This window comes from Chiloscyllium punctatum, chromosome 27 (genome assembly GCF_047496795.1).
Source record: "Chiloscyllium punctatum isolate Juve2018m chromosome 27, sChiPun1.3, whole genome shotgun sequence".
Classification (NCBI taxonomy): domain Eukaryota; kingdom Metazoa; phylum Chordata; class Chondrichthyes; order Orectolobiformes; family Hemiscylliidae; genus Chiloscyllium; species Chiloscyllium punctatum.
Window position 1 is genome coordinate 52,162,413 of NC_092765.1, and position 14,721 is coordinate 52,177,133.

At 44.2% G+C, this 14,721-nt stretch overlaps 1 protein-coding gene across 4 annotated transcripts in view; it reads left to right on the forward strand.

Annotated features, from left to right (window-relative positions):
• LOC140453699 (nuclear GTPase SLIP-GC-like) overlaps nucleotides 1-14,721 on the forward strand; it is a 147,787-nt gene that overhangs the window by 109,531 nt on the left and 23,535 nt on the right. For all 4 annotated transcript variants that reach the window (XM_072548650.1, XM_072548651.1, XM_072548653.1 and 1 more), the window contains exons 12-13: nucleotides 2,097-2,224; nucleotides 2,412-2,585. In XM_072548650.1, the coding sequence (XP_072404751.1) occupies nucleotides 2,097-2,224; nucleotides 2,412-2,585 (302 nt within the window). The remainder of the gene's footprint in view (nucleotides 1-2,096; nucleotides 2,225-2,411; nucleotides 2,586-14,721) is intronic.

Below are 14,721 nucleotides of genomic sequence, written 5' to 3' on the forward strand. Positions count from 1 at the left end.
TCCTAATGGATTTGTGGACAAACGTGCTTTCTATCGCAAATTTCTCTGCGAAGGACAGGTGCTATGGAATGGCCCAACCACTTGGAGTGTTCCATGGCAACAAGGCCAGTGATTCACATCCTTCATATCACTGGGACAGGTAGGACCTCGGTATGTAGTGACACTTAGTGTTTGCGTACCAAGGGTCTAAGCACTGCTTGATGCAGCCACATACAAAGGTGGCCGCCAGGATGAGGGCAACATTGTGTATGTTCCTCAACACCCCCTTTTTTTTTTAAGTGGAGGCCCTGCAGACACGGTCTATCTTGGGCTTCCCGATGAAATGGAAAATGGCTCAGGTGACTGAAACAGCACAATTTTAGGGGATGGCCAGCCCTGCACTACGTACAATGATCGAGAGAGTGGCTCACACCTGATGACCAGGTTTTTACCTGCAATGGAGAGGATCAATTGTCCCAAAGGATCGGTTTCTGCTTCACCTTGGTGATGTGGTTTTCCCAGGATTTGTGCACACCCTGGCCCCTCTGAACCATATCCCCAGCACCTTCAGGTAACCTGTCCTGATGGTGAAGTGAATGGAGGTTCGATCAGTCCAGTTCGCCAAGAACATAGCTCACTCTTGGCTACGGAGGCCAGTTTGAACTGGTTGCAGATGCTAATGTGTGCGCGCACTGACAGCGGATCTGAGCAAAGAGTAGCGATGTCATCCATGTACAGGGAGGCTGCTGGCCTCCGCTGGCCTGGAATAGTCATCTCTCAGGTTTGCATCCTTCCTGATGGAGTCAGCAAAGGACTCTATATAACACAAACAAGGCAGGAGAGAGTGGGCAGTCCTGCCTGACTCCAGATCTGATTGGGAAGCTTTCTGTTTCCACCCATTGTTAGCACAGTCTCAATCAATGTTGGTGCAGCAGGATCCAATTGCAGTTTCCCTCCCCAAAACCCATTTTTGGACACATAGGTGTGTGACATCCTGTCAAAGGCCTTCCCCTGGTCCAGGGTGATGAGGCAGGCATCTACCCTACCCCACCGTCCTGCCTATAGGCAATCATATCCCTGAGGAGCACCAGGCTCTCCGAGATCATCTTTACTGGTATAGCAGATTTGTTCAGGATGAATGACCGATCCCAGGGCAGAACTGATCTGGTTATCAATGACCTTCGATAGGATTTTGTAGTCTGCATTCAGCAATGAGATTGGCTGCTAATTTCTAATTTTCTTGCTTTCCCCCTTTCTGCTTGTAGAGGAGGGTGATTATACCTTTCCTCGTGGTACCAGCTACAAGTATACTGTCATATGCCTCCTGTAGGTCCTGGCCTAAGTCTCTCTGCCATCCTCTATTGGATGCCGTTTCTTCTACTTATCAGCTGGGTGGAAGGATCTTCTTCACTCTGAGAAAGTGAGAACTGCAGATACTGGAGATCAGAGTCAAACAAAGTGTGGCACTAGAAAAGCACAGCAGGTCAAACTGCTGCTCGGATGCTGCCTGACCTGCTGTACCTTTCCAGTGCCACACTTTTTGACATGGCTTCACTCCGCTGATCAGTCGTGGTGACTGCACTGACTACTTGGAGAGGAATCCACGGCAGCGAGGACAGTCCCATCCTTCGCAACACCAGGGACAAGTAGAGCCTCAGTATGTGGTGACACTTGGTGCTTGAATACCAAGGTGCTATGCAGAGCTCAACTCAGCCACGCACAAAAGTAGCCATCAGGATGACTGCAAAATTGGGTACATTTCTCTCCCTCTCCCTCTCTCCTCCTCTCTCCTCTCTCTTCTCTCCCCACCCCCCAAAACCCACACCACCGGCTTATCCAGCATTTTCTGTGGAGCTCCCACCGACCCGGTCTGTCTTTGGCTTCCGGATAAAATGGAAGATGCCTCAGGTGACTGAAACAGCCCAGTTTTGGGGAATGGGAAACCTGTGCCACATACAACACCCAGAAAGTACCTCACAACGGATGACTTATTGTTTTCAAGTCCTTACACTCTATTTGTCAATGTGTCAGCAGCACAAATGAGAATAACTTTAACATTTTGCAGGTTTCTCATGTGATCACTACAGTACCTCTTGTGATTGTTGTATCATTTTTAGAAATACCAAGTCTGAGAAAACACATAATCGACTTGTATATGAAAGAAAGAAAGAAAGTGTTGAATATCTATGTGTCTGAAGTGTGGGGGATGCTGCTCCTTCTTATATCGCTCAACCAAAATAAACAGGTATTTATAATTAAACCTCAGCACAATGAGCTCTGCATCCTCAAATCCCAAATACCTCTAGACACTCTACTCTGCCCTAGCCTTTCAGACACTATCTTAATAATTCTTGTAAAAACCCTTTTGAAGCCTATTTTTGATCAAAATTGACAAAAGCCTGACTGGTTTCTGAATTATTACACATTTCCAGAATGAGATCCTGAAAAGTCGGTTCAACACCATTAATAAAGCATTCCAAATGAGTTTGGAAGATTTTAATGAACATCTGGAGGATATCTGCAGAAGTCTGCAGGATCATCTCAAACACGGAGTTCGGGAAGCAGAGAAAAAGTCTGGGCAAGTCATTCAACAACATATAGAGCCGGTAGGTACACCAAGTGGGACTAGCAGCAGAGTTTATATCTTGCATGGATGATTTCAGTATATGATTTCATTTTATTGTTGCCAGAATTAATTACCAAACTAGGAATAAATTTCTGCAGGTTCATGTTAGTTAACCAATCCTATGCCCTTGCTAATATATTACCCAATATTGAGTTCTTGTATTGTGTAGTAACCTATAATATGACTTCTGCTTGAATGCATTTGGAAATACATGACTCTACTGTTTACCCTTTATCTATCCCATTTATTGCATCCTCAAAGATCACTTTGAGGATGACATTTATTATTAAAATTGCATGAGATCATGGCTGAACTATCTCACCCACATCTTGCTACATTATCCTCACATTGCATGTGATTTCATTAATATCCAAAAAGCTATTCACTTCTGTCTTGAACTTCTACACATTCCAATCGGGCTTACGAAGGTGTAGAGGTGTTCTGTACCTTTAAGAGAATGAAAAGCTAGCAAGGTCTGACACAGCACAAAGTGTTCTGAACAAAGTTCAAATATAACACTTGGTTAAAACAAATAGCTGCAGCTGAGTTCCCATGAAACCAAAACAAATTCTGCCGATCAGTTTAAATTCTGCCCCAAGATACCAAAATCCAATCAAATTTGGAACGAGTATTTTGATGATATTAAAACCAATGAAATGATCCGATGTTGTGGAGTATAAACCATTCATTTTGAACAGTTAGGAGGAGAACTGCCCAGGACCAACACCATAGACTCCTAGCTGAAGAGCTCTCTGAAAGTTACCTGTCTAGAAGAAGTTTGCACAGCAGAACATCAAAACCGACCTTGCGAAAATCTACAAAGGAGAATCGACAAAGCTGGCTGGTTTTGAAATGTGATTTAAAAAAAAAAAATATATAAATGTTAATCGGGCATTTTATTCGACTAGTATTGTAGTGTGGGAGGTAAAAGATAGATTTAAAAAAAAGGAGTTGTAAATACTTGTTGGTTTAATATTCTCTGTTGGACTTATGAAAAGTAACAACTTTATTTTTTTTTAAATAATGACCTCTGGGATAGTTCATTGCCTCTGAAATTTTAACAGATTACAGCACAAGGTGAAACTTTTCTGTGTGGCTGGTTTAAATTAGCAGAGGGGTTTACCCCGTGTCGTAACAGTTTGGGGGCTTTCGTCCGCAATTTGAAGAGGTTCATACAGCTCCAGTCTGAGATTTGAATAGAATTTGGGGTACAAAAAAGCACAGTAGATGTAAACACTTTCAGATTAGTGTCCCAGGTCTTTAAATAAAATGTAGGTGAGGCAATTTGTTCAATTTTGGTGACTTATGGTTGGTTAAATTAAAGATGAAAGAAATGGCTCTTAAAATTGTTAGAGGTTCTGGGGTTTGAAGGTGATTCTCAAATTTGCCAAGAAAGTTTAGAAGGAAAGAAAAAGGCCATACTTTTAGAATTATCAAAAAAGTTAGCTTTGGGTTTAACAAAGGACAAACAAAAAGCTGAGATTGTAAAGGAGTTACTGAAAGCTTAGGTATGTCAGAGAAACAGACAAATGCAGTAGAGTTAGGAAAACTTAAATTATCTTTGAGGAAAATTGAGTTAGAAGATAAACAAACAAAGAGGGAGAGTAAAAAGAGTTCTTAGCTGAGCAAAGGGATAGAGAAGGAGAGAGAGAATTTGAACTTGAGAAGTTGCAACTTCATCATAGAGATGTACAGCACGGAAACGGACCCTTCGGTCAAACCCGTCCATGCCGATCCAAATCCCTCCAAACCCTTCCTATTTATATACCCATCCAAATGCCATTTAAAGTTGCAATTGTACCAGCCTCCTCCACTACTTCTGGCAGCTCACTCCATACACGCACTACCCTCTGCATGAAAACGTTACGCCTTGGGTCTCTTTTACATCTTTCCCATCTCACCCTAAACCTATGCCCTTTCATTCTAGACTCCCCATCCCCAGGGAAAAGACTTTGTCTATTTATCCTATCCATGCCCCTTCATGATTTTGTAAACCTCTATAAGGACACCCCTCAGCCTCCGACGCTCCAGGGAAAACAGCCCCAGCCTGTTCAGCCTCTCCCTATAGCTCAAATCCTCCAACCCTGGCAACATCCTTGTAAATCTTTTCTGAACCCTTTCAAGTTTCACAACATCTTTCCGATAGGAAGGAGATCAGAATTGCATGCAATATTCCAACGGTAGCCTAACCAATGTCCTTTACAGCTGCAACATGACCTTCCAACCTTATACTCGATACTCTGACCAATAAAGAAAAGCATATCAAACGCTGCCTTCACTATCCTATCTACCTGCAACTCTGCTTTTAAGGAGCTATGAACCTGCACTCCAAGGTCTTTTTGTTCAGCAACACTCCCTAGGACCTTACCATTAATTGTATAAGTCCTGCTAAGATTTGTGTTTCCCAAAATGCAGCACCTCGCATTTATCTGAATTAAACTCCATCTGCCACTTCTCAGCTCATTGGCCCATCTGATCAAGATCTTGTTGTAATTTGAGGTAACCTTCTTCGCTGTCCACTATACCTCCAATTTTGGTGTCATCTGCAAACTTACTAACTGTACCTCTTATGCTCTCATCCAAATCATTTATATAAATGATGAAAAGTAGTAGACCCAGCACCAATCCTTGTGGCACTCCACTGGTCACAGGCCTCCAGTCTGAAAAGCAACCCTCCACCACCACCCTCCCTGTCTTCTACCTTTGAGCCAGTTCTGTATCCAAATGACTAGTGCTCCCTGTATTCCATAAGATCTAATCTTGCTAACCATTCTCCCATGGGGAACCTTGTCGAACGCCTTACTGAAGTCCATATAGATCACACCTACCGTTCTGCCCTCATCAATCATCTTTGTTACTTCTTCAAAAAAACTCGAACAAGTTTGTGAGACAATTTCCCATGCACAAAGCCATGTTGACTATCCCTAAGCAGTCCTTGCCTTTCCAAAGGCATGTACATCCTGTCCCTCAGGATTCCCTCCAACAACTCCTGTAGGGAATCTAACCTAAACTTGCCCACCACCGACGTCAGGCTGACTGGTCTATAGTCCCCTGGCTTGTCCTTACCACCTTTCCTAAACAGTGGCACCATGTTAGCCAACCTCCAGTCTTCCAGCACATCACCTGTGACTATCAATGATACAAATATCTCAGCAAGAGGCCCAGCAATCTCTTCCTGAGCTCCCCACAGAGTTCTAAGGTACACCTGATCATGTCCTGGGGATTTATCCACTTTATGCGTTTCAAGGCATAAGGCATCCAGCATCCATCCTCAGTAAAATAGACATTTTTCAAGATGTCACCATCTATTTCCCAACATTCTATATCTTCCAAGTAGTTTTCCCCTGGAAACATTGACGCAAAATACTCGTTTAGTATCTCCCCCACCTCCTGTGGCTCCACACAAAGGCCGCCTTGCTGATCTTTGAACAGCCTTATTTTCTCCCTAGTTACCCTTTTTTGTCCTTAATGTATTTGTAAAAACCCTTTGGATTCTCCTTAATTCTATTTGCCAAAGCTATCTCTTGTCCCCTTTTTGCTCTCCTGATGTTTCTCTTCAGTATACTCCTACTGTCTTTATACTCTGCTAAGGATTCACTCGATCTATCCTGTCTATACCTTATATATGCTTCCTTTTTCTTAACGAAACCTTCAATTTATTTAGTCATCCAGCATTCCCTATAACTTCCAGCCTTTCCTTTAACTCGAAGAGGAATATACTTTCTCTGGACTCTTGTTATTTTATTTCTGAAGGCTTCCCATTTTCCAGCTGTCCCTTTACCTGCAAACATCTGCCCCCAATCAGCTTTTGAAAGTTCTTGCCTAATACTGTCAAAATTGGCCTTTCTCCAATTTAGAACTTCAACTTTTTAGATCTGGTCTATCCTTTTCCATCACTATTTTAAAACGAATAGAATTATGGTCACTGGCCCCAAAATGCTCCCCCACTGACACCTCACTTACCCTGCCTTATTTCCCAAGAGTAGGTCAAGTTTTGCACCTCCTCTCTCAGAATATTTTCTTGTACACACTTAACAAATTCCTCTCCGTCTAAACCCTTAACACTATGGCAGTCCCAGTCTCTGTTTGGAAAGTTAAAATCCCCTACCATAACCACCCTATTATTCTTACAGATAACTGAAATCTCCTCAAATTTGTTTCACAATTTCCCACTGACTATTAGGGGGTCTACAATACAATCCCATCCCTTTTATTATTTCTCAGTTCCACCCAAATAACTTCCTTAAAATATCCTCCCACAGTACAGCCGTAATGCTATATCAAAAACGCCACTCCCCCTCCTCTCTTGCCCCCCTCTCGAGCCTTCCTGTAGCATTTGTATCCTGGAACATTAAGCTGCCAGTCCTGCCCATCCCTGAGCCATGTTTCTGTAATTGCTATGATATCTCAGTCCCAGGTTCCTAACCATGCCCTGAGTTCATCAGCCTTCCCTGTTAGGTCCCTTGCAGTGAAATATATGCACTTTATTTCCTACCTTGTTCTCTGCTGTGTCCCTGACTGTTTGACTCACTTCTGTTCTCAACTGTACCAGTCTCAGATTGATCTCTTTCCTCATTATCTCAAGAGAAACGAGAGCTGCCAGGAAGTTTAAGTGGGTGAGATCTAAACCAGAGACCCTACATGGTAGGCCCTCCCTCCCACCCACCTCCTCTAACCTTACGAAGAGTCTGTAAACTTTGTAAATTTTCAGGTTTTCTCATTTTTTTTTCTTTTCTTCTTTTCCTTTGTTTAGTCCTGTGTGGGCTTTCAGAGTAGTGGGATATGGATGTTAGGGCAGTTGCATGTTCCTCCTGCAGAATGTGGCAGGTGAAAAACACTACACATCTGCGGGAAATACACCCAACTCCAGCTTCTGGAAAACTGAGTTATGGAACTGGAGCTGGAGCCGGATGAACTACGGATCATCTGGGAGGCTGAGGAAGAAATTGAGAGGATGTACAGGGAGGTGGTCACTCTTCTGACACAGGATAAGAACAGCTGGGTTACAGTCAGGGGGAGGAAAGGGAACCAACAGATAGGGCAGGGATTCCTGTGGCCGTTCCCCTCAACAATAAGTATACCATTTTGGATACTGCTGGTGGGGATGGCCGACTGGGGGAAGCCATAATTGTCACGTCTCTGGCACGGAGCCTGGCACTGTGCTCAGAAAGGAAGGGGGGAAAATAAAAAGCGCTAGTGGTAGGGCACTCGATAATTAGACGGATTGACAGATTTTGTGGTCAGGAACGGGACTCCCGGAAGGTATGTTGCCTCCCTGGTGCCAGGGTCTGGGATGTCACCGATCGGGTTTATAAGATTCTGAAGGGGGAGGGTGAGCAGCCAGAAATTGTGGTACATATTGACACCAATGATATAGCCAGGAAAGGGATTGAGGATCTGAAAAGAGATCTAGGTTGGAAGCTGAAGAACAGGACGACTAGAGTAGCAATCTCAGGTCTGCTACTGGTGCCACGAGATAGTGAGGTGAGGAACAGTCAGCGAATGCAGCTGCGAGACTGGTGCAGGATGGAGGGCTTCAGATACCTAGACCATTGGGGGACCTTCTGGGGAAGGTGGGACCTGTACATAAAGGATAAGTTGCACCTGAACTGGAGGGGCACAAATGTCCTGAGTGGGAGATTTGCTCGTGTGGTTCAGGAGGGTTTGAACTAGTTTAGCAAGAGCGTGGAAATCAGACCTATATATCTGAGAGGGGGGTAGTTGTAGATTGGGCAGTGACAGATGTAGTGAATCTTTGGGAAGGTTTCTCATGTGATGAAACAAAGGGATTAGTTAAAGTGTCAGCTTTAATGCAAGGAGTGTCAAATGAGGGGTCAAGAGATTATGAAGGTGTCAAAAAGGCTACTTTAAGTGTTTATGATTTGGTACCAGAACATTATAGACAGCGGTTCAGAAACATAAAGAAGGAACCAGGTCCGATTTATGTTGAGTTTGAAAGAATTAAACATAGTCACTTTGATAGATGGGTGCATGCTTGGAGGATAGATAGGACCTTTGAGGCTCTGAGAGAGATTATTAGATTAGATTAGATTAGATTACTTAGTGTGGAAACAGGCCCTTCGGCCCAACAAGTCCACACCGCCCCGCCGAAGCGCAACCCACCCAGACCCCTACATTTACCCCTTACCTAACACTACGGGCAATTTAGATTGGCCAATTCACCTGACCTGCACATCTTTGGACTGTGGGAGGAAACCGGAGCACCCAGAGGAAACCCACGCAGACAAGGGGAGAATGTGCAAACTCCACACAGACAGTCGCCTGAGGTGGGAATTGAACTCAGGTCTCTGGCGCTGTGAGGCAGCAGTGCTAACCACTGTGCCACCGTGCTGCTGGAGGAGTTTAAATACTCACTCCAGAGATCGTAAGAACTTAATTAGATGAACAGCAAGTTGAGGAAGTGAGAAGAGCAGCAGAATTAGCAGTTGAATACATGTTGACGCATCAGGCAAGCTTCCGGCCAGAATTTCATCCTGTGAGAGATAGAGTTAAGGACAAGGGGAGATCCTACACTACGAAAGAAAGAATAGAGAGCCCTGGTAAGAGTTTACTACAGGATAAAAAAAAAAGAAGCCCAAGAAAGTGGAAAGGCGGTGAAAGGCCTCAGAAATTTCCACTGTGGTAAAGTGGGACACAAAGTCACAGTGCTGGTTGTTAAAGAAAGGCACTGTCAGAAAAGATGTGGTAAAAGAAGCCAAGCCAGTGGCGTTAGTGGAAATAGTAAAGGAAACCCCAAGAAGAGCAAAGAGCTGCAGGAAAGTGCACAGCCTAGGCAGGGGCTGGGTATGGAGTTAGTACCTGATCTCTGTAAAGAATCCGCCTCTGTGAGTAAGGTTTACTCAGGGGGTAAAAAAAACAGGGGAGAAGGGTAAAAAGGTATACTTTTGAGATCTAACCAGTTGCTCATAGTAAGAAATGAGTGAATTTGCACACTTTTTCTGATCTGTTACCCAAGAGTGTAGTAATTTGTGGGATAGATGGACAGAAATTTAGCATTCCCCTATGTAAAGTTGAAGTTCCAACTCAAGACCGGGGAAGTTACATTGGGAATGATTGACAGTGTCAGTTCCAGGAATCTACTTTGTTCTTGGGAATGATTTAGCAGAGTCCAAGGTGCAAGTGACACCTCTTGTTGTGGAGAAGCCCAAGGAAGACCAAGAAACTGAGGAGTTAAAACAGAAATATCCTGGTATTTTCCCAGACTGTGTGGTAACCAGATCCCACTATCAGAAGCAAAACCGAAGACAAAGATGAAGGAGTTGAGGTTCAGTTATCAGGCACCCTGTTTGACGTAATGGTGCAGGAAAATCCTGAACAGGCAGAGGATCAGACAGAAGTGTTTAGTCCTGAAAGGCTAAGGGACTTGCAACAGAAAGACAAGACGATAAAAGATATATATGTGGATGTGTACTCTGAAAAGGAGGCAGAGGATATCACTGAGGGTTATTATACTGAAAGATAGAATCCTAAGACAGAAATGGAAACCACAGCAGGTTACTGCAAAGGTGAAATGGGCCAAAATGCACTAGATTGTGTTGCTGGTAGCATACAGCCTGCAAGTGTTATGGGTAGCACATGAACTACCTATAGGAAGTCACTGAGGGGTATGAAAGACTCAGGCTAAGGCACAGAAACATTTTTATTGGCCTAGAATGCACAAGGATATGATGAACTTTTGCCGTACGTGCCATACATGCCAAATGGTAGGTAAGCCACAGGCAGTAATAAAACCATGACCTTTATTGCTAATTCCCACACTTGAAGAACCTTTCACACGGGTTATAATTGATCGTGTAGGTCCCCTCCCGAGAACTAAAAGTGGGAACCAGTACTTGTTAATGGTACAGACACATAATGGATGTGTCTACCAGATTTCTGGAGGCAATTCCATTACAGAGAATCAAGGCAAAAAGGGTAGTAGAGGAGTCAGTAGCTTTCTTCAGACAGTATGGGCTACCCAGAGATTCAGTCGGACCAAGGATCAAACTTTTACTGCTAGGCTGTTAAAGGAGGTTATGGATAGCATCGGTATACAGCACTTTAAATCCAATGTGTATCATCCTGAGTCCCAGGGAGCTTTAGAAAGGTGGTATCAGACCTTGAAGACCATGTTGAGAGCATCCCGTCAGGATTACTGAATGATTGGGATAAAGGCATCCCATTCATATTGTTTGCAATTAGAGATGCCCCAAGTTGCACCCACTGAATCTACTCAGTTCACTCCCTTCAAGTTAATATTTGAGCATAAAGTGAGAGGCCCTTTAAAATGATAGCATAGAAAATAGAACATTACAGCGCAGTACAGGCCCTTGGGCCCTCGATGGTTCCACAGGTTGGTGCAACAATCTGAAGCCCATCTAACCTACGTCTATTCTATCTTCATCCATACGTCTATCCAATGACCATTTAAACACCCTTATATTTGGCAAGTCTACTGCGGTTGCAGGCAATGTGTTCCATACCTTTACTACTCTGAGTAAAGAAACTACATCTGACATCTGTCCTTATATCTATCATCCCTCAATTTAAAGCTATGTCCTCAAGTGCTTGCCATCACCATCTGAGGAAAAGGCTCTCACTGTCTACTCTATCTAACCCTCTGATTATCTTATATGTCTCAATTAAATCACCCCTCAACCTCTTCTCTCCAACAAAGACAGCCCCAAATCCCTCAGCCTTTCCTCATAAGGCCTTCCGTCCATACCAGGCAACATCAGTGTGGACATGGTAGGGTTGTTGTAATGGGTGACTTTAACTTTCCCAATATTGATTGGATCCTCCTTTGTGCAGAAGATTTGAATGGAGCTGTTTTTGTAAGGTGTGTGCAGGAGGATTTCCTAACTCAGTGCGTTGACAGGCTGATGAGGGGAGAGGCCATTCTAGACTTGGTGCTCGAAAACGAGCCGGGGCAGGTATCCGATCTTGTGGTCACTATCACCAAAATGCTCTCCCACCACAACTGCCTCACATTCTACATAGCTATGGAGAAGGAGAGGATTAGGCAAAATGGGAGGATATTTAATTGGGGAAGAGGAAACTATGATGCAATTAGGCATGAGTTAGGAAGCATGGTCTGGGAGCAATTGTTCCATTGTAAAGGCACTATAGACATGTGGAGACTGTTTAAGGAACAGTTGTTGTGAGTGATGAATAAATATGTCCCTCTGAAACAGGCAAGAAGTGGTAAGATAAAGGAACCTTGGATGATGAGAGCGGTGGAGCTTCTCGTCAAAAGGAAGAAGGTAGCTTACATTATGGGCGGCATGGTGGCACAGTGGTTAGCACTGCTGCCTCACAGCGCCAGAGACCTGGGTTCAGTTCCCGCCTCAGGTGACTGACTGTGTGGAGTTTGCATGTTCTCCCCGTGTCTGCGTGGGTTTCCTCCGGGTGCTCCGGTTTCCACCCACAGTCCAAAGATATGCAGGTCAGGTGAATTGGCCATGCTAAATTGCCCATAGTGTTAGGTAAGGAGTAAATGTAGGGGTATGGGTGGGTTGTGCTTCGGCGGGGCAGTGTGGACTTGTTGGGCCGAAGGGCCTGTTTCCACATTGTAAGTAATCTAATCTAATCTAATCTAATAAAGTGGAGGAAGCTAGGTTCAAGCTCAGCTCTACAGGATTACAGGCAGGAGCTCAAAAATGGTCTGAGGAGAGCCAGGAGGGGGCACAAGAAAGGCTTGGCAGAACGGATTAGGGAGAACACAAAGACATTTTACACTTATGTGAGGAATAAGAGAATGGTCAAAGAAAGAGTAGGGCCGATCAGGGATAGCATAGGGAATTTGTGTGTGGAGTCTGAGGTGGTAGGGGAAGACCTAAATTAGCTTTTTGCTTCTGTCTTTACGAAAGAAACAAACTTTGTAGTGAATGAAACCTTTGAAGAGCAGGTGTGCATGCTGGAATGGATAGAGATAGAGAAAGGTGATGTGCTGAAAATTTTGTCAAACATTAAGATTGACAATTCACCAGGCCCGGACCAGATTTGTCCTCGGCTGCTTTGGGAAATGAGAAATGCAATTGCTTCGCCACTTGCGAAGATCTTTTCATCCTCGCTCTCCACTGGAGTCGTACTTGAGGACTGGAGAGAGGCAAATGTAATTCCTCTCTTCAATAAAGGAAATGGGGAAATCCCCGGCAATTACAGCCCAGTAAGTCTCACGTCTGTCATCTTCAAGGTGTTAGAAAGGATTCTGAGGGATAGGATTTATGACCATCTGGAAGAGCATGGCTTGATTAAATGCAGTCAACACGGCTTTGTGAGGGGCAGGTCATGCCTCACAAACCTTATCGTGTTCTTTGAGTATGTGACTAGAAAAGTTGATGAGGGTCGAGCTGTGGATGTGGTGTATATGGACTTCAGCAAGGCATTTGATAAGGTTCCCCATGGTAGGCTCATTCAGAAGGTCAGGAGGAATGGGATATAGAGGAACTTGGCTGTCTGGATACAGAATTGGCTGGCCAACAGAAGACAGCGAGTAGTAGTAGAAGAAAAATATTCTGCCTGGAAGTCAGTGGTGAGTGGTATTCCACAGGGCTCTGTCCTTGGGCCTCTACTGTTTGTAATTTTTAATAATGACTTGGGTGAGGGGATTGAAGGATGGGTCAGCAAGTTTGCAGACGACACAAAGGTTGGAGGTGTCGTTGACAGTATAGAGGGATGTTGTAGGCTGCAACGGGACATTGACAGGATGCAGAGATGGGCTGAGAGGTGGCAGATGGAGTTCAACCTGGATAAATGTGAGGTGATGCACTTTGGAAGGTCAATTTGAAAGTGGAGTACAGGATTATGGATAGGATTCTTGGCAGTGTGGAGGAACAGAAGGATCTTGGTGTGCAGGTACATAGATCCCTTAAAATGGCCACCCAAGTGGACAGGGTTGTTAAGAAAGCATATGGTGTTTTGGCTTTCATTAACAGGGGGATTGAGTTTAAGAGTCGTGAGATCTTGTTGCAGCTGTATAAAACTTTGGTTAGACCGCACTTGGAATACTGCGTCCAGTTCTGGTCGCCCTATTATAGGAAAGATGTGGATGCTTTGGAGAGGGTTCAGAGGAGGTTTACCAGGATGCTGCCTGGACTGGAGGGCTTATCTTATGAAGAGAGGTTGACCGAGCTCGGACTTTTTTCATTGGAGAAGAGGAGGAGGAGAGGGGACCTAATTGAGGTATACAAGATAATGATAGAGGCATAGATAGGGTCGATAGCCAGAGACTATTTCCCAGGGCAGAAATGGCTAACACGAGGGGTTATAGTTTTAAGCTGGTTGGAGGAAAGTATAGAGGGGATGTCAGAGGTGGGTTCTTTACCCAGAGAGTTGTGAGAGCATGGAATGCGTTGCCAGCAGCAGTTGTGGAAGGAAGGTCATTGGGGACATTTAAGAGACTGCTGGACATGCATATGGTCACAGAAATTTGAGGGTGCATACGTGAGGATCAATGGTCAGCACAACATTGTGGGCTGAAGGGCCTGTTCTGTGCTGTACTGTTCTCTGTTCTATCCTAGTAAATCTCCTCTGAACCCTTTCCAAAGTTTCCACATCCTTCCTATAATGCAGTGACCAGAATTGTATGCAATACTACAAATGCAGCTGCACCAGAGTTTTGTACAGTTGCAGTATGACCTCATGGTTCCGAAACGCAATCGCTCTACCAATAAAAGCTAACGCACTGTATGCCTTAACAACCCTATCAACCTGGGTGGCAACTTTCAGGGATCTATGTACATGGACACCGAGATCTCTCTGCTCTTCTACATTACCGAGAATCTACACTCCACAACCACCTGATGAAGGACCAGCACTGCAAAAGCTAGTGCTTCCAAATAATTAGGTTGGACTATAACCTGGTGTTGTGACTTTTTTTAACTTTGTACACCCCAGTCCAACATCCTCCAAATCAAGAATTTTACCATTTGTCCAGTACTCTTTATTCCTGTTGCACCTTCCAAAGTGAATCACCTCACACTTTTCCACATTAAACTCCATTTGCCACCTCTCAGTCCAGCTTCACAGCTTATCTATGTCTCTCTCTAACCTACAACATCCTTCATCACTATCCACAACTCTACCAACCTTCGTGTCATCTGCAAATTTACTGA